This window comes from Ptychodera flava, chromosome 17, assembly GCF_041260155.1.
Source record: "Ptychodera flava strain L36383 chromosome 17, AS_Pfla_20210202, whole genome shotgun sequence".
Taxonomy (NCBI): domain Eukaryota; kingdom Metazoa; phylum Hemichordata; class Enteropneusta; family Ptychoderidae; genus Ptychodera; species Ptychodera flava.
The window spans coordinates 2,193,501-2,213,593 of NC_091944.1; the positions used below are offsets into that span (position 1 = coordinate 2,193,501).

At 37.9% G+C, this 20,093-nt stretch overlaps 1 protein-coding gene across 1 annotated transcript in view; it reads left to right on the forward strand.

The window, feature by feature from the left end:
* Positions 1-10,729: 10,729 nt before the first annotated feature.
* Positions 10,730-20,093, forward strand: part of LOC139115128 (uncharacterized) — a 61,859-nt gene continuing 52,495 nt past the window's right edge. The window contains exons 1-6 of the mRNA XM_070677032.1: positions 10,730-10,890; positions 12,278-12,506; positions 12,758-12,948; positions 14,620-14,722; positions 15,356-15,784; positions 15,981-16,607. Of these exons, the coding sequence (XP_070533133.1) occupies positions 10,765-10,890; positions 12,278-12,506; positions 12,758-12,948; positions 14,620-14,722; positions 15,356-15,784; positions 15,981-16,607 (1,705 nt within the window). The 5' untranslated portion in view covers positions 10,730-10,764. The remainder of the gene's footprint in view (positions 10,891-12,277; positions 12,507-12,757; positions 12,949-14,619; positions 14,723-15,355; positions 15,785-15,980; positions 16,608-20,093) is intronic.

Here is a 20,093-nt window from a genome sequence, read left to right on the forward strand (position 1 = left end):
TGCACGTCAATTTGTTTTGTGATACGATCCAATATGGCCGCCAGGCAGCCATTTTCTAACGATTTTTTCATGTACAGAGCCATAAGTCAGACATGTTTCAACCGATTTTATTCAAAGTTGGTACAAGGACATTGACTTATGTCATACATATGTACGTCAATTGTTTCATGATATGATCCAATATGGCTGCATGGCAGCAATTTCGTTATGGTTGTTTCATGTTGAGAGCCATAACTCTGGCAAGTCTCAACTGATCTTATTCAAAGTTGGTACATGTACATTGACTTATGTCGTACATATACTTGTTGATTTTTTAAACAGTAAGATCAAATATTGCTGCATGGCGGTGAATTTGTTAGAATTTTCTTATGTACAGAGCCATAACTCAGACATATTGCAACCAGTATCATTCAAAGTTGGTACAAGGACATTGACCTATTTCATACATATGCTCCTCAATTTGTTTCACGTCATATAGCAGTAACATGTCAATTATTGAAGTTTCGTAAATAGGCTGATATGTCAAGAAATGCTGCATCAAATTCATAAAACTTTGTACAGATGTTAAGCTCACATTGCTTTAACATTGAAAAAGACATTTATCAGTGTCATTTTAATTAATTTGTAATTGCATAGGTAATGAACTTTCCTAATTAGGGTGATATAGCCACAAATTAATACGACGTCAAATGTGATGAAACTTGATACAGATGTTGATCTCATAGTGTTGTAAATACTGCATCAAACTTTATGAAATACGGTACAAGTGATAATCTGTTAAGTGTTAGGATTGTATGCAAAAATGTTTGCAACATCCTGTTGATTAATTCCTAGTAGACTCATTTTATGAACTTTAGGATGGTGGCCTACTTCGGTTTTATGTTTCATCACCATGGAACTCATTCTTGGCCATTGAGTGCCATCTGTATCAAAGTATTTTATCACAGACCTAATTAATGAAGAGGACTCTATCCTCTTTGAGGACATGTAATCAAAGTACCCATTAACAAGTGGGGACTGTGTCATCAACGATGACTTGTTTTCTCCCATTTTTGGTCTAAAAATCTCCTGCTCTGAAACCACAAGTCCGATTGATTTGAAACTTGGTATGGAAGTGCATAGGAGTGACCTTTCCCAATTTGGGCAAATCGTGGTGAAATTTGCATATTTTAGTTTACACGTCCATAGACTCCCATGTATAAGGCAGATCTCCATAGACTCCCATGTATAAGGCCACGAAAAATAAAAATTTAGTTTCTCATCGTATTCATATTGCAAAAAGGATGCAGTGACACAATTTTTAGTCCCCACGGATGAAGTCCAGTGAGCTATAGATTGGGTCATGTCCGTCTGTTCGTCCATCCGTGAGTCCATCCGTTCACGCAGATATCTCAGATATTTTGACAAAATGTCATGTGACCTTGATGACCTTTGATCTCAAATATACATATTTGTCCATAACTCAGTAACCACAAGTGCTACCACCCTTCATATATGGTATGATGGGACAGCTTATGACGCCACATATTGTACCTCATTAATTATGCACATATCTAATTTTGAGCGAGCCAATAGAGCTAGAGGTCTGATTTTTGGTACATAGGGATAACTTAGCAAACAATTTTTTTGACAAAATGTCACGTGACCTCGATGACCTTTGACCTCAAATATACATATTTGTCCATAACTCAGTAACCACAAGTGCTACAGCCTTCATGTATGGTATGATGGGACACCTTATGACGCCACATATTGTACCTCATTAATTATGCGCATATCTAATTTTGAGTGAGCCAATAGAGCTAGAGGTCTGATTTTTGGTATATAGGGATAACTTAGCGAAACAATTTTTTTGACAAAATGTCATGTGACCTCGGTGACCTTTGACCTCAAATATACATATTTGTCCATAACTCAGTAACCACAAGTGCTACAGCCTTCATGTATGGTATGATGGGACACCTTATGACGCTACATATTGTACCTCATTAATTATGTGCATATCTAATTTTGAGCGAGCCAATAGAGCTAGAGGTCTGATTTTTGGTATATAGGGATAACTTAGCAATACAATTTTTTTGACAAAATGTCACGTGACCTCGGTGACCTTTGACCTCAAATATACATATTTGTCCATAACTCAGTAACCACAAGTGCTACACCCTTCATGTATGGTATGATGGGACACCTTATGACGCCACATATTGTACCTCATTAATTATGCACATATCTCATTTTGAGCGAGCCAATAGAGCTAGAGGTCTGATTTTTGGTATATAGGGATAACTTAGCAAAACAATTTTTTGGACAAAATGTCACGTGACCTCGGTGACCTTTGACCTCAAATATACATATTTGTCCAAACTCGGTAACCACAAGTGCTACACCCTTCATGTTTGGTATGATTGGACACCTTATGACGCCACATACTGTACCTCAATAATTATGTGCATATATCATTCTGAGCGAGCCAATAGAGCTAGATGTCTGATTTTTGGTATATAGGGATAACAATAGGAGAGAAAATTTTTTACCAAATGTCATGTGATCTTGATGACCTTTTACCTAAAAATATATGTTTATGTCAATAAATAAGTAACCACAAGTGCTATGTCCTTTGTATGTAGTAGGATGGAGACCTTATGACAACACATGCTTTACCTCATTAAAGGCGGAGCCTCCCTTTAAAAGGACGCCAAGGTATGGCGGCGTTCATTGTGTAAGTGGACACCAAACAGGCAACACGCGGTCATTCGCTCCAGAAAAGGCAACTTTTAGTTTTCCCCGGCCGCAAATACACAGACAGACTGCTAAGCTGTCAGCGTGAAGTTGCTGCCCATCGAACTCTGTGGTGATATTCAAAGGTTAACGCGACTGGAAGACGATTTTTTAGGAAATTCAAGCGTTTGTGGTGGGGAATCAATGACCGTTGACTATTTGAACTGACCGTCAATCAAAAGCTTGCATAAACTCTGTTTGCAGGATTAGCAACATGTGACAAAAGGTTGAGAAGAGTTTGTGTAATTTATGTTATAGAAATCAAACATCATACTGGCCATGTGTTTGACTCGGAGGAGAACTCCACTAATGCGAGAACCTGGGATTGAAAAGTGCCGCTTTAATTCTGTACACATCTAATTCTGGGCAAGCGAATAGAGCTAGAGATCTGATTTTTTGGCATATAGGGATTAATTAACAATATAATTTTTTTTTTCAAAATGTCATGTGACCTCGATGACCTTTGACCTTGGTATACATATATATGCATATTTCAGTAACCACAAGTTCTATACCCTCCAATTTTGATAGGATATTAGACCTTAAGATGTCACATCTTGTACCTCATTTATAATGCACATATGTATTTCTTGGCTGGCCAATACTGCTAGAGGTCTGATCTTTTTTCCCGATTTAATAGAACCATAACTTAGACATGCCTCATGTGTTTCAAATTGGGAACAACGACATAGACCTATGTGCCCATAGATCTCAACATATACACTCCAGTGATACTTCTTAATGACCACATTTTCCTGCCCCATCAAGACTAATACTCCTATTACAAGTGGGGACTATGTCATTGTAAATGACTTGTTGAGTTAATGGTTGTATCACAGTATTCGATATATCTAATTCTGTATTTTTTCCATTTCATATTCTGAATAATTACATTAAACATATTTCACTGTCTCCAGTACATTTCATTTAAGTATTTTCACTTCATGCACTTTATCCCTTTCACACATGTTCAAATATCTGACCAGAGAACAAACACTAAATAGTTCAGGATGGGAGCTACAGTGTCATTGACGCTATTTTTAGGAGTATCTCAGTATAAAGCACGCTGTCAGATAATTGACCTCAAAAACACTGTGCAAAAAGTTTTTTACAAATTTATATAATTTATGAAGCCCTAAATGTATGAAAGCTATACATTAAATAAATTGTAGAACATTGCTGACAAAGGTACTTTAGAAGTCTTCCAGTGTTCCAAATGTTTTATAACCTTTAATTCTTTTTTCAAGCCATGAATCTGATTATGAGGTTGGAGTGAACTTGGAGGCATCCGTGTCAATCTCACTGATGGGTATGTTGATACATATGGATGCACTGTACAGACAGACAGTGAAGACATCTATGGAAGGGTTGATGTCGGCAGAAAGCAGACAAGGTAACAGATAACACTCATTTAGGAATTTTACTGAAACAGATGCATAATGATGAATGCATGAAATTGTCTTGTTGACTGATACATAGACAAATTCATTCTGTGCTTGTTACTGTAAAAACCTGATCAATTCGACCACTCTTTTAATTCGACCATCCTACTTTTTTTAGCTCCGCTGTCAGTGACGTGGAGCTAATCTGATAGGTTGATTTTCCATCGTCCATTGTCGTCCATCAACAATTGCCTTCTCCTCTGAAACCACAAGTCTGATTGCTTTGAAATTTTATATGCAGTTCACTTGGGGTGACCTCACTTAAGCTGTTTGTTCAAATTGTGGTGAAATTTGCATATTTCTATTTTTAGGGCATTTTTGCTGTTTTGGTAAAAAATCTTCCTCTCTGAAACCGCTTGTGCGAGTGCTTTGAAATTCCATATGTAGTTTATTTAGGGCGACTTCAGATAGATTTGTGCAAATCATGGTGAAATTTGCATATTTGTATTTTTAAATTGTTGCCATTTTTGATCAAAAAATGTGTTTCTCAAAAAGTACTGGTCTGATAGCTTTGAAATTTGGTATGCAGGTTTCTATGGATGAACTAAGTAATATATATTGAATTTCTGACGAAATCTGTAATTCTGTATTTTGGGGCAATTTTAGCCAATTTTGGTCAAACAATGTGTATTTGCAAAACTACTCATCTCATAGCTTTGATATTTCGTATACAGGTTTCAAGGGATTATTTTAATATATGATATATTGAATTTATGGGGAAATCTGTAATTTTTAATTTGGGGGCAATTTTTCCCATTTTTGGTCAGAAAATTCATTCTCAAAAAACTACTTATCAGATAGCTTTGGTTGACATGTTATTAGGGATGATCCGATGTGATATATTCAAATTATGATGATATCTTCAATGGTGTATATTTGCAGCTATTGTGGCCACCTTTTTCTGGCCACTGAAATGAGCTATCAAAGATTTCCACCTTCTTCATCAACATGTGTTAAAAATAGTTATTCTGGACATAAACACAGAGGCGCTGTATCGGCCGTTAGGTCATTGTTTCTGAAAACAAATGTGTGTGAAGTTTCACTGAGCGTGAATTTTTTCAAACACAAAAGTTGTTGACGCTACAGAAATTCTCCACAGTCCTGGCAGTAGCTGCGAGAAAATCCCTACAGTTCAGGTAACTGCCATCAATCATTGTTTACGGGTAGTCTCAGCGACGTTCCCTCGACGTTTCTGTATGACAAGACAAAGGACATCATGCATGGAAAATTCCAGATCACAGGTGGATGCAGATCCTCTCAAAAAGTGAGGAGTTTTCTCTGTCAACCCCATAGATCACTACTTCCACAACCTACTTGTTTCACAGTCCTCCTGCAATCGGTGGGTGTCTCCTCTCAATTTGTAACAGTGCACGCTCGTTGTGCTCTTCTCCAGCAAACGTCTCACACAAAGTTCTGGATCTAACCACGGGCACTCTATTGTTCTGAATTGATATCTGAATAAACTAAGCAGCTTATATATTAATACGAACTTTGATGATAATTTTGATGATAACTGTGTAAGAAATTTATAACAGAATACCGTTCAGATTGAAATGCCGACTTAGCTACAATACCAGATCAAGGTCGGACCATGTCTACGTGAACGTCACAAGCGACCACATCGACTGCATTCTTTCGATTCTAAATGACGCGGCTGAACAACGCACTCATATATAAGCGTACGTACGCTCGCGTGACCTGCGCTGTGTCGTTTCACATAATGATATACATATATACACAAGGGTGTGCAAATCATTTCTGGATGATGAGTTTTACCGATGAATTGAGTCAAATTCCAATGTGAAAACGACGTATGAAACTTGAAATGGCATCGTAGCACACATCAAGTTATGAAAATGACAGACATGTAGTATATATTCAAAATATGACCGAGAATAAATGCGTCACTAATCCTGACTACGTGCGTTACAAATTTTCGTTGTGTGGTAGCAACTTGTGGATGTTCAAACGTCGCAAAATACGCTAATATAGCATTAGCAATGCCGTTCTGTGGTTTTATCATGCGCAGAAGAAAGGACACATTTTTTTAAAGTTTTATTTCTCTTCGTTGTAAACCTTCCAATATATATTCCAAAGAAGAACATTTAAGTTGTTTTTACCTTCTCGTGTCTATTTATAGACAGAGAAGGTATTAGAGTTGAAAACCAATATGCTGCTGTCAAGAACTTCCGTCTGTCAAGACTTCCGTCTGTCAAGATCCGTTGATGTCATGCCATTGTGATGGGTCATATCATAAACTTGTGGGGGTGTTCATGGCTCAGGTTGAGGTGTGGGAGAACGATTTTGAGCTATGACAAAAATCAAAAGGGACTTAGCGGCATAGCCACAGTGTTAAGCCTTTCTCCAAGGTTTCTTAGTTGACTACAATCTACTGTATTACAGACTACTGAGCTGACGTTAGGGGTACTCACTTTGTGTTTGCTCACTCTGTGAGCGCTAGTGTTTGGTACTGAGTTGCGTGGATATCCCCTCATGGCCTCACGGTGATCTGGGCCTGTTGCATAATCTGCAGAGATGATGCCTCCGAGTCTGAAAACTGTCAATGTGTAAGCCTGTCAGCATTTTCCTTGCATTTTTTCTCATTTAATTTTGCAAAATATTGGCGAGTACCTCAATATTTCAAGATAACCCTTTCTTCCCAATCGTTTCCTGGAGTTTCAGAGTCATATGAACGAAAATGAGTGAAAGTTTTAGACAGGAAAATCGGACGTCGGCCATGTTCAATGTTTACAGTACAATCAGAAGTTTAGTTGAGGAATTAACCAACAAACACAGGAGTGTTCATGATGCCCGCCCTCTAGAGGCAGACCCTCCTATATGAAGTACCACATTTGATGCTTGTGGAAAGCTTGACCACACAATGGAGCATTTAAACTTTTAGAAAATGACAAACTGAATAAGAAGGTATTCAGAAAATGTCAAATACTGAGGAAAAAATGTGCAAATATTCAAAATAAACAGGTTAACTGATTGGTCAGCTATAAAAAACAATGAAAATGTTTATGATCAAAAGTTTTTGAGATGCGCACATTTTAACAAATACAGAAATTATTAACATTATAAATATAAGACCAAACTATTTTTTCAGGGATGGGACAGGTTGGAAATGAGGGGTGAGAGACAAAGGCACTCCTATTGCTGCATGTGGATGCAGCCACACCATTTCATTTACAGCATACTTATTCACTGTGTTGTGTTCAAGTTCCATATTGTGCTGACTGTCATACAAGGATAACATAAGCAAATCAAATCAAATTAGAAAAGGATCAATGCTGTTGTGTGGATTTTGCTGAACATGGCTGATATTTCGCCCTATATATTTGGTATCCAGCACAGGCATATTTTGATGTAAAGTCAAAATTAACACTACATGCTGACAATATATTTTACCGTTTCTACATGAACTTTTCTTTTTTAAATTATAGTATATTAGTATTTCAAACAGATTAACAGTTATCGTGATGTCAACCCATAATTTTACATCACAAAGACTGTAATTCTGCCAATTTTTTTTGTTTTTCAGTCATTTTATAAATTTTGCACTGCACAAGATGATTGAACAAATTGCAATGTTTGAATTTGTAAACTCAAAGAATAAAAATCCTTGGTCACAAATTAAATGAATTTTTGAAAAGAAATTTACTCTTAAACACTTTTAGCATATATTCTTTACACGGTCATGTATTTCAAGGAAAATATGCCTATTAAAAACAGTAATTTCTTCACTTTCAATTTTTTTTCAATACTATGACAATTATCAGCCATGAGGTTTATACAAACACAAGACCAGATAAGCGTTTTTCATCATTTCCACAGGACTCTTTAGAAAATCCATTAAAACAGTTAAAAGTGACTTGAAATGATCACTTGGTATACATTTAATTTACAGATGCCAGGTTGTGTATTTCACATGCACTCAGGTCAGTAAGGAAGTGCGTCATTACTATTTTGGACTGTTAATTCTTATTTCTGAATTGTTTAACTTTTTTCCACATTGAACTATCTTTAGGCAGTTTATACGGTAGCTTTTTTTGATTGATGTATTTAATCATCTTTTGGGTTCTTTGGGTCCATATCCCACCTCATGCCCCTACATCATCAACTATTTACCAACAACTCCATGCCAACAACCAATTACCTGACCTGGCCACACATTAGAGAAGGTACAGCGTCATTGACGGTATTTTTTTAGTTTTAGCGAAAGCCCTTCAATAGAACCTGAAAGATTTTTTCAACTGTGCATTTCTTATTTACTCTGGTTTGGTCGTACTGAACGTGAACAAACCAGTGGCAGGTCGAGGGTTACGTTTTCACCTTTTTTTCTTTGTTTTCATCCTATATTTTATGTTCTATCGTCAGTGAGTCACACTGCAATAATGAAAAATTTATCTTTCTTTTGCGGATGTTTTAGAGGGTAATAGTATCTGTCCCCTCTGTTCTCCCATTTTTGTAACGCACATCGTCAGGTTCCATGTTCATATGAGCATACCCTTGTATACATTTCTGAGGCCGGGACAGCATGCAGACGACAGTTCAGAGGCGCTTGCGTGCATGGCTGTCGTCGCGTGCACGTTCCATTCCAGCCACTGCGCTCATGTACACGGCAGTCATAGCAACTTACCATCGTCATTCTCTGCGTCACTTCGAATACATGCGTAATACGCGCTGGTGGTAAGAACTCTGGCTTGCGTGCCGCAGAGCAGAATGACTGGTTGTGAGAGAAAGAATAATCAATTGGGTGAACCAGCAGAATGTGACTGTTTCTATTCCCTTTTGTATAATGATACCTCATTTTGCTGAGGCTATTATTTTTTAAATCTTGATGTAAGACTTAAGTTCTCCAGCGGCAACAGAAACTAAAATACAAAATGATGTTTAAACGCTTATACACCATCATTTAAGAACAACAGAATGCCCGTGATCTAACACACTTAACAGAATTTCCCCATCCGGATTGTTTTCTCAAGTCTTGAACTTTTGAAGAGGAAAAGAAATGTTCGGTTCTCAACCGATTCTCTAAAACCTATCGCCTGTAAAGGTCATAACACTTCAAATTTACGCTTGAGAAGGGTGCTAAGTATCTCTGGTCCATCTAGTTAGGTGACTTTTGTATCTCTTTGATGTCTACGTACTTTTATGGTGACCATACACTTTGCCATGGAAACCAAACTCACTCACACAAAGAAAGAACCCTTTTTTATCTTACTGATAATTAACAGTGCGGCATAAGGTACAGTACAAACTCTCTCTCATCACATCCCTGGATAACTCAGTAAAAGCTGATATTGTGGATAATCCAAGCACTTTGCAAGGAAACTACTGAAAAGCACATGACTATGATTATATTAACAATTTATACACAGTAGTCATGGCATCATATCAATTTCACCTCCTGTACCAGCTTACAGAAAATGTCCATGACGGTCTCGTGAGGGTGCAAAACTGACATATTTCAAGTAACTAAATTTTGAAACGACCACATTAATATCGAAGAAAATCAGAATAAATTACCTATCTTCTCTCTTTCTCATCATGAACTGTGTAAATCAATCAAATCTTTTCATGCCCAGTATGAATGTATTCTTTATATGTCTGTCATTGGAAATGAGTGAATTTCGACCAGATTTTAAAACCATTTCACACAGTGTTATTAAAAATTCATGGAGATGCTCAAAGTTACTTCTAGCGTGTTATGCAGATCATTAAAATTGAACCGTGCTTGTTACAAAAATATCACAAATAAATAATAGACGCCCGTAGACGTTAATGTCCATTATATTACCATGCCCTGCCCGTTGCATTTTGATTGGTCAAGCTGAACCACATGACTGACCACAAATACACAGTAATGGTTTGTTTACATGCCATGAATATGAATAATAAGATTAACAACTCAAAGTATCGTAACTTTACCTCAAACGTAAATCATTATCAATCACAAAATAAAATGGAGCACTTGTAGGGCAAGTTGAGATACTTTTTCTGAAAACATCTCCGGATTTGCCAATTTTTTACAGCATGCGTGACAGTGCATTGCGTATTGCTCAGTTTCTGGGGCCCAGTTGTCGTTCGCTCCTGAAATTTTCGGAAATTTTGACGGTTTTCTTGGCTTCGCTGATAATATAATGGAAATAACAGACTCCGCTCTGACCATTAACGTCTATTTGTGGGCACGAGCTCGAAGAAAGCCAAATTAAAGGGCTTGGCAAGCCTCGCCCGTTAATTTTGGCTTTCCTCTCGCCCTTGCCCACAAATAAATGTTAATGGTCAGCGCGTCACCCGTTATTTCAATAGTGTTCATACCTTGCAAATGTACACAATTTGCAGTAATATAAATCCATGGAGTCTAATAGAATTCGTAATCAGTTATTTTCATGCAATACAGATGTGTCACCCGCATTCCCTCTGACAAACAGGAGGGAATCTTCAATTGATCTTTCAATATTTTAAGCTGTAATCACCCTTTTCTTCATTTATGATTCAGATCATTATCAATCTGAAAAAAAGATGGAGTTATTCAACAATGAATGAAGTTGAAATTTACATCCGAGAAGAACCAAACTCCACTGTACAAGATCCGTTTACTTCCAGACTAGCAGCAATGATAGTTACCGAGGACGAGAATGTTTCCCACTTTGAGCTTGAAGAGGTACTTGAGATAACTTCAAAAGTGTTTATTTTTTAAATGGCAGTGTATTCCAGTTAATCTTACTCATGTCATGTTATACAGGCATCCCCAACCTTGGATCAATGCAATGCTATCAAGGGACAAGAGAACTGATCATGGGTTCCCAAATTTTGTACCTGTATACCCAAATCATTTACCTGTGTACCCAACCTGTGTACCCAAACCATTTACCTGTGCACCCAAACCATTTACATGTACCTGTGTACCCAAACCATTTACCTGTGTACCCAACCTGTTTACCCAACCATTTACCTGTGTACCCAAACCATTTACCTGTGTACCCAACCTGTTTACCCAAACCATTTACCTGTGTACCCAAACCATTTACCTGTGTACCCAACCTGTGTACCCAAACCATTTACCTGTATACACCAAACCATTTACCTGTGTACCCAAACCATTTACCTGTGTACCCAAACCATTTACGTATATATCCAAACCATTTACCTGTGTACTCAAAAGTACCCATACTATTACCTGTGTACCCAAACCATTTACCTGTGTACCCAAACCATTTACCTGTGTACCCAAACCAGTGTACCCAAACCATTAATACCTGTGTACTCAAACCATTTACCTGTGTACCCAAACCATTTACCTGTTTACTCAAACTATTTACCTGTGTACCCAAACCATTTACCTGTGTACCCAAACCATTTACCTCTGTACTCAAACCATTTACCTGTGTACCAATACTATTTACCTGTGTACCCAAACTATTTACTTGTGTACCCAAACCATTTACGTACATACACCCAAACCATTACCTGTGTACCTAAACCATTTACGTATATACCCAAACCATTTACCTGTGTACCCATACTATTTACCTGTGTACCCAAACCATTTATCTGTGTACCCAAACCATTTACGTATATACCCAAACCATTTACCTGTGTACTAAAACCATTTACCTGTGTACCCATTCTATTTACCTGTGTACCCAAACCATTTACCTGTGAACCCAAACCGTACCCAAACCATTTACCTGCATGTGTACCCAAACCATGTATATACCCAAAACTATTTACCTATGTACCCAAAACCTTTTACCCAAACCATTTACCTGTGTACCCAAACCATTTACCTGTGTACCCAACCTGTGTACCCAAACCATTTACCTGTGTACCCAAACCGTACCCAAACCATTTACCTGCATGTGTACCCAAACCTGTATATATACCCAAACTATTTACCTGTGTACCCAAACCTTTGTACCCAAACCATTTACCTTTGTACCCAAACTATTTACCTGTTTACCCAAACTTCAACAAAATATTAATGTAGTTGGGTTGGAAAATGCTCAATATTTCTCCAGAGTTGTAACGTTCATAATTCCTTCTCGCAGCTTTCAGTATTAGGGTGGGCAGCACTCGGAATGACGCAGGAAAAATCTGTTCTCACGGCACATGGAATATCGGGAGACCACAGTGGACTGGCAACCACACGGGAAGGCCAAGAATTCCATACCACTTTCTCCCGGGAAGTAATGCCATTCTCAGTGTTGGTACATGCAGGGGCTGTTGTGACTTTACCAGAATACCTTGACTGTAAAAATGTTGAACTCATCATTCGAGGTGAGAAAAAGTCTTCAACAGGGTGCACAAAAGATATTCTAAGATATTAGCCTTTTTAAGTGATACATGATAATAAGAAGCTGATGACTGTGAAGCTATTTTGCTTGAGGGAAAAACTATGAGTAGCACTGATGTCAGTAGAATAGAGGCCATTTTCTTGGCCAGAACATTGGGTATACCTACATCAGGAGTTAAATTTAATCAACATATGAAAATCACATATCTTATCACTGGTATTTGTTCAATGACAGGTGAATTTGATAACATGGAAAACCTGACAATCAGTAGTGGATGCAAGTTCACCCTAGAGCATCTCAGATCCATGACAACGTTTCTTGACCACGTGGTTGTCAAGACCAATGGTGAACTCAGTGTAACCACTCAGGGAGAAGGCAAGACAACTCTAGAGGGCGCTTCATTTTCGATTCGAAGTGGAGGCCTGGTAAGCTTCAATAGCATATTCATGTTTCTTTCACATAGATTTTACTGTAATTTGACAGTACTGCTATACTGTTGACATCTGAGTTTATGATCTCCTTAGAATGCCAACAAATATCAAGTATTAATCTTCTGAGATTCAGAAAATAATTTGTTAGAGTCTAAGATCTCAATGCATTCTCGATATTTTGACATCACAGCTCCTAGCTAGTTTTACTTAAAAAAAAAATTGATTTGAATGCATATAGGAGCAGAGACTGTATAATACCCTCTGATCACAATTATGTAACGCAAACACAGAAAAAATATCAAGTAATATGACAGAACCCCATGGCCGGTGAGTGCAAGCGCGCCGTACTAGCGGTATTTGCACGAGTGCTGCGGTGTATTCGGCGGCAGTCCGCGAGTGAAAGGACAGCCGAATACACCGCAGCACGAGTGCAAATACCGCTAGTACGGCGCGCGTGCACTCACAGGCCATGGGGTTCTGTTATTATTACATATGTTTTGTCTTTTATTTGCATCATTTATCGAGAGAATCGACGATTAGTCGTGCGTACTACTTGTCTGTCAAAGCTTCAGGGCGACCCTGCGGAGTTATATAACATTGACATCACTGTAATGAGGCATAAAATCAGCTTTCATTTTTCATTGGTCAACGCCGCCACACCCTCTATTTTGATTGGCTAAACTATTGTTTACTTGTTTATCAAGATGACGTAAGAGGAACGTCGAAGGGCTCGCACTCTGCTTGCGATCGCTCACACGTACACAAACGTAGCAACATGCCATAGATAGCCAAACGAAGAGAACTTTGAACATGGAACGCTTTTGATTTTTTTACATGTTGAGCTCGAAATTCATCTAAATGATCGATACAAATAACAGTTTGAAGATTTTTACGGGAAATTTAAGAGTAAGATACGGCAAATGTAACTTGTCGAACGATCAAATTTCAGTGTTTACCGCGATACCGTGGCACACACAAGCGCTCACTGTTATCAGTAGCATGTAGGACACACAAGCACAGAATAAACTGCATGCAAAAGTGACATTCTATTGTAAACAGGGAATGTCCGGTGAGAAAACTACTGTCTGGCAAAACGTCTCTGAAAATGTTAACTGTTTAATTGGCTCCGCTGCGCCCGCAGTTACGTGTGTTTCGATGTATGATGGCCGCCGTGGTACGGCGGCCACCGTGTATCCACCATTGAGCTAGAAACGGACGTCGCCCGTTGTCAATGTTTTGGCTTCGCTGACAAACAAACTGCTCTTGCGGATAATAAAAATCATCCTCACACTATAATAAGTACATGCAATTTTCTTTGTCGTAGTTTTTAATCGGTAATGTCATGCATTTTACTATAACAAGCATCGAACCAAAGTGAAACAAATCTTGTAGACGACATTTTTTGTGTTTACAAACATAAATAGTTCCGGGTCAAAATTGGTAAATACTCATTAACATAAAGGAATGGCATAATGTTTTTGGTATTGCACTGCAGTGCAAATACCGGTAGTACGCGCGCGCTTCGATGCGAGTAAACTGTGGTACATATGTAATAATATTGTGTAAAGTTTGCTTGTAGGTTTAATCTTTCCAAAGTAGCTTTTTCAGTACTTAATTATAATACTACTGCTATAAAGTTAAAATATTTGATTGCTTTTATAACAGGTGTATTCAAATGATCTTGTACTTCACTATGGCAACATGACAGTGGAGCCATATGCATATCTGTCAACTGATGAAAGTGTTCCGTTCTCAATTGGAGAAAAAGGTAGCTTTACTTAATTACTTACATCTTTGTCAACTTTATGTTAATTCCTTTGTGCAGTGCCCTAAAAAAATAATTCACATTATAAAGTATATAAATAAAATTACTGTATGAAACTTTTGAATTTATGATTATTTTACAAACATTCTTCCTGAAGATGATAGTATTCTTAAGAAATTTACAATGCCTCTAATATTGCTAATAAACCTGCTACAAATTAAATACATGCACAAGTCCATTTTTTCTTGCTTTTCTTCAAGAGTTGAAATATTTATTACTTTCCAAATGTATCTACACTGCCAGTTAATAACAGTTGTCATTTTCTGCATCATAAAAACTGAGTAAATTTGAAGAATGATGATAAAAATCCTTCTTTGTTGGTGCCATGAAAAACATTGTTTTGGAAAAAACTCTGAACTAAAGACAAGGCTCTCAAATTTTACTTGCAGCGTTTTCTTAAGCTGAAAATCAAAATCTTATTTCTTTCCACTACATTTGAAATAGTGTACAAAACAGCCAAAAAGATCATGCAAAAATAAGATTGAGAACCCAAACAAATCTGCCATTTTCAAATTGTGCAAGGACAAGAAGCAACATTTTACCTGATACTACTTTTAACTTTTTCTACATCTGAAGGAGTTGGCCATGGAAAGACAGGCTCCTCAGGTTGTTCTGGTGGTGGACATGGCGGTAGTGGTGGTCAAGGGGGAGGTCAATCAATTGTTGGCACAGCCTTTGGCTCCTTCCTCCAACCTGATACCTTTGGTCGAGATGGGGGACACAAAAGCTTCCCACACCTTGGAGGAGCTGGAGGTGGTAAACTTTTCCTCAACGTCACAGAGAGGTTAGTTGTTGATGGCTACATCACTTCCAATGGTGGACAGTGGAGATCTCCAAGGGCTGGAGGTGGTAGTGGTGGCAGTATATGGATTGAAACTGAAATCCTTGACGGTGATGGGTATATTGAAGCCAGAGGGGGTGATGGTTATGTTGGTAGCAGCATGAATGGTGGTGGCGGCGGAGGAGGAAGAATAGCTGTATACTATGCAGAAAATCATTTCATTGGTAAGTCAATATATGTACTTTCGTGGTCTGTTTTCGTAGATGAAAAATACAAATATGAAAGAGAATATATTTTCTTCAATATAATTTTGAAACATCCTTGAAGTTATATCAAATGTTGGTGAAATAATCATAATGCAAATAAGCAAAGTGTGAGCACCAAATGATTAATGTTTATTTCAATTTTTCCATGGTACAGGTGATTTCTTTGCCTATGGTGGTGACAGCAGCCATGAACCAGGAGGTGCAGGGACTGTATACCTCCATAAACTTCAACAAATCAATGGAACTACATTTCTTGACGGAACCAGCGAAGAAGCCCGAATTTCTCATGATTCAAACGTCACCGAGGTCCTGTCCAACAGAACACTGTACATCAACAACATGGGACGATACCCTCGAGACATGATGCGTAATTTGACCGACATTTACAGCAATCTGGAGCTTGGGTCAACGATGACATGGGTCATCCCGGGTGAACCCTCACTGATAACTGACAGAAATGAACCAAGTCACAACTTCACTGATCACATCACCATCGATGAGCTTCATGTATATGGTGGCGGCCATATTGCATTTGTAGAGCCAGAAAGACCAACAGATGAACTAGACATAAGACTAGGAACTGTGTATGGTGATCGCACAGGACGTCTTCACGTTGGTTGGAACCAGACATATTATTCCGTGCATTCTCCCATGCCGATGGACATGTTTGTGTACAGGCGAGGTTTAGCCACACTTCATGGTGAACTTAAAGTGGATGGAGTAACTGTAAATGTGGAAGGTGTTTTGGAAAACCTGGAAAATATTTCCATATCAGACAGTGGTATGTTACATCTCACATCATACAACATCACTGTCACCAATAGATACAGTTCTGTTTATGAATATGATTTGTCCATATTATGATAAACTTAAACAGGGTAATACTACAACCCTTTCAGAATTAGAGCGCGAAGCCACTGCAGTGAACTGCAATAAAACTGCTCACACTAATTAGTTTCAGCTGTAGCCAGCTGGCAAAGTCGACAACATTGTATGTCCCATGCAGACAGTTTGTCTGGGGAAGTTGAAATAAAAAGATTTGTACATGGACCAGTGCATGGTAATGTTACATTGTATCTTAATCTTGAACACAGGGTGCCAATCGTAAACTCTCATTTACGACTCGAGCCTCAGACAGAGCTAGTTTTGCCTTTGTACAAGCAGACTTTTTGGTCTTTATCAAGTAGCCTTGTTCAACACCAAAGTGACCACGGCTACAGCTGAAACTAATTAGTGTAAGCAGTTTTATTGCAGCTCACTGCAGTGGCTTCGCGCTCTAATTCTGAAAAGGGTTGTATATGTACTCTTCAAAAGTCCTTGAAAGTCTTTGATCTCTAAAGCCTCCTGGAAATTCCTGGAAAACAGTCCTTGAAAATGAAGTTGAGTCCCGGAAAGTCTAAGAAAATTACAAGGCGTATACACTTTTCAAAAATCACAAAGTGATTAATCATGATATTGTGGAAATTATAACTGAAATGACGTATAAAAATGATATGCCATAAAAATGGTACCTAGACAATGGTATTTTGAGCCAAAAAGTCCTGGACAATTTCTGAAAGGTCCTTGAAAGTCCTTGAATTTCAAGTATTTTTTTCAGTGTACTGACCCTGATAAATTTGTGACCTTCATTCAAAACAGTTGATGAGATATCTGCTCATTAGTCCGGGGTCACTTGTCATGATTTTGGCTTCCGTGTGCATTTCGTGAAGACTCTTGTCAACATATATCATTTTGTTCCTTAATATCTGGAGAGTCCAAAAAACATTGTTGGCATTTTTTCTTTCCACTTTGTCAAGGTCAAATTCAAGGTCATTCGTTACTCCACAAATTCCATTGATTAAGCATTGTAGTGCGTACAAAATGGCTATACTCATTGACCAAATTACTTTATAATACCTTCAGTGGTACAAGGGACTGCACAGCTCATAAAAGATTTTAAAAAACTTATTGTTTTACTTTTTACCATTTTATATGAATTTATATGCAATTACAAGGATTTGCTTGTATTGCAGTTGTACATCTTTTTCCATGCACTGTGTTAAATAATGACACAGATCGGTTTTTGACATGCACTGTGCTTGACAACTACATCTAATAAATTTCCCTGCATCTCGGCGTAAGCCATCCGCAGTATTACCAACTCTGGTAGGTTGTAAATTCCAGAACTCTGTGCAAAATTTCACTAGTGTAGACAGGATTGCTGTGCAGCTAGCAGTGTGTACTTCTGCTTGTAGTGAGAGTAAGTCATCCTTTTCCTCGCATTTCTCTCCAAGTCATGTAAAACGATTTGTATTTTCCTAACAATAGCAGGGATTAGAGACTTGTTGCTAATCATAGGCTACATGCAGAAGAATTTATGAAAACTAAGCCTCTGCGCTGAGAAATATAGGCTATTACCTGTGGCTTTTGAAAATCAACTCCAGTACGCACAATGTTGTACTAACCAAGACACCCATTGTTAAAATATTGATACTGAGTACGAAAAATGATTCATTAACAATGGGTTGAACCTTTATTGTGAGACACTGGAAGTCCGTAGATTATTTAGGGTTAAAAACGACGAGATTAGTCATATACGGTGTTAGTAGTTTCTCAGAAACCGTTATCCAAAGGCTATTTACTCGATATTTTATTGTCACCGAATCTTGATATTTAGTGGTTGCATTTCACATATACATATTTCACATAACTGACATTGCATGCAAATAACTTCGTCAAAACTTTCATTAAAAAAGCATTTCATTTTTCCGAAAAGAGGACGTTATGCCTGATATGTCAGAAAGCAAGTAGTGAGCTTGTGTCACCTATCTCACTGAATATGACACAGTGCTGGAGTTTGTTCACCAGAGAGGTGAAGTTTGTGATGATGTCTTTTCAAGAATATGTTCAAGACTCAAGGATGATGATTCCTCTTCCCTTCGAGATTGTGGTGCTTGCTGGCATATAGGGAATGCTATGCAAATACTTGCCACAAAGGTCTACTGCAGTGAACAAAATTGCTATGAAAAAGCGTTAGAGCAATGTGATAGCTCTGTATTAATAGAATTAGCTCGTGGACGACCCTGTACACCAACTTTACCCTCATCTACCATGTAAAGTGCTGGTTCATCTGAACCTAAAGTTGCTTTCACTAGATCATCAGCTAGTACATACGACAAAAGCATGTGTTTTGTCTGTCAACAATATATATTTCCTTTGGGTCCTCTCCATGAGGTTTCTTCGTTCAATGCTGGGGAAAAACCACAAAAAGCAGTAAACAAGGAAAATCAGACTTGTTAAAAGTCAGACTCAGTGGTGTAAAAGATCCAAAGGATGCTAGAGCCATGACATTAAATATCAATCACAAAAGATGTTGGACCAAAAACATTGAAAATGTATTGCGAAATTTAAACACAAATGCAGACCCATTGTGTGAGACTGGATCTGCAAATGTCGGTAATGATAAATACCACCATGCTTGCTGCAGATATCAATTGTTTCCTGCTTGGAAAATTCTTTAGCTGACGGTTCATTTTAAATCTGGGTGAAGTACATGACTTTGGCAATACGTAAGGAACACGGAATTGTGAACCCATCAATTGGAAATAGGAAATTAAAGAAAATTATAACTGATCACATGAAAGTGTGGAATTTGGAAAATCTGCACGACACAGTGAACCAGAATTGGTTTGGTAAATGCTACTAAAGATGCAGCAATACAGAGAGTTGCTGACGAAAGTAGAGGAAAATGTAAGAGTACTGTTCAAAGCTGCCAAAATTTTGAGAAAAGCAATATCATTTTCAAGACGTACACCAACCAAAGGCAGTTTTATCCAAGCGATCCTCAGAGCCCATTATCTAACAATGATATGGAAAATGATATCATTGCCTAACCCGACTTGCCACCTCCAGCAAACTAACAATGGAAGCTGGAGGAAAACACATTCATACCCATAGTAAGCATGCTTCCTCCTTTCCCTGAAGCTGTTGTGCATTTGATCAGATATTCTTGTAAACAAAATTTATACAAAACAAATATCTGCTCTTGCAAGACGAATGCAATGACATCACATGTATGGAAATGTGTCACTGTGAGGCTGATGAAATTATTGTCCGAACTGTTAACCTCCTATAAGTGACACTTTTGTTGATGATTTTGATAATGATAAACAACTTAAGCACGAAAATCTTCTGTTTTTTTGAAAGTCACTCATGCAGAGTTATCAAAGTTTTGAAGTTGCTGTGTGATCGTATTACTTTTATAACAAAACTTTCTTCATATTAGAGA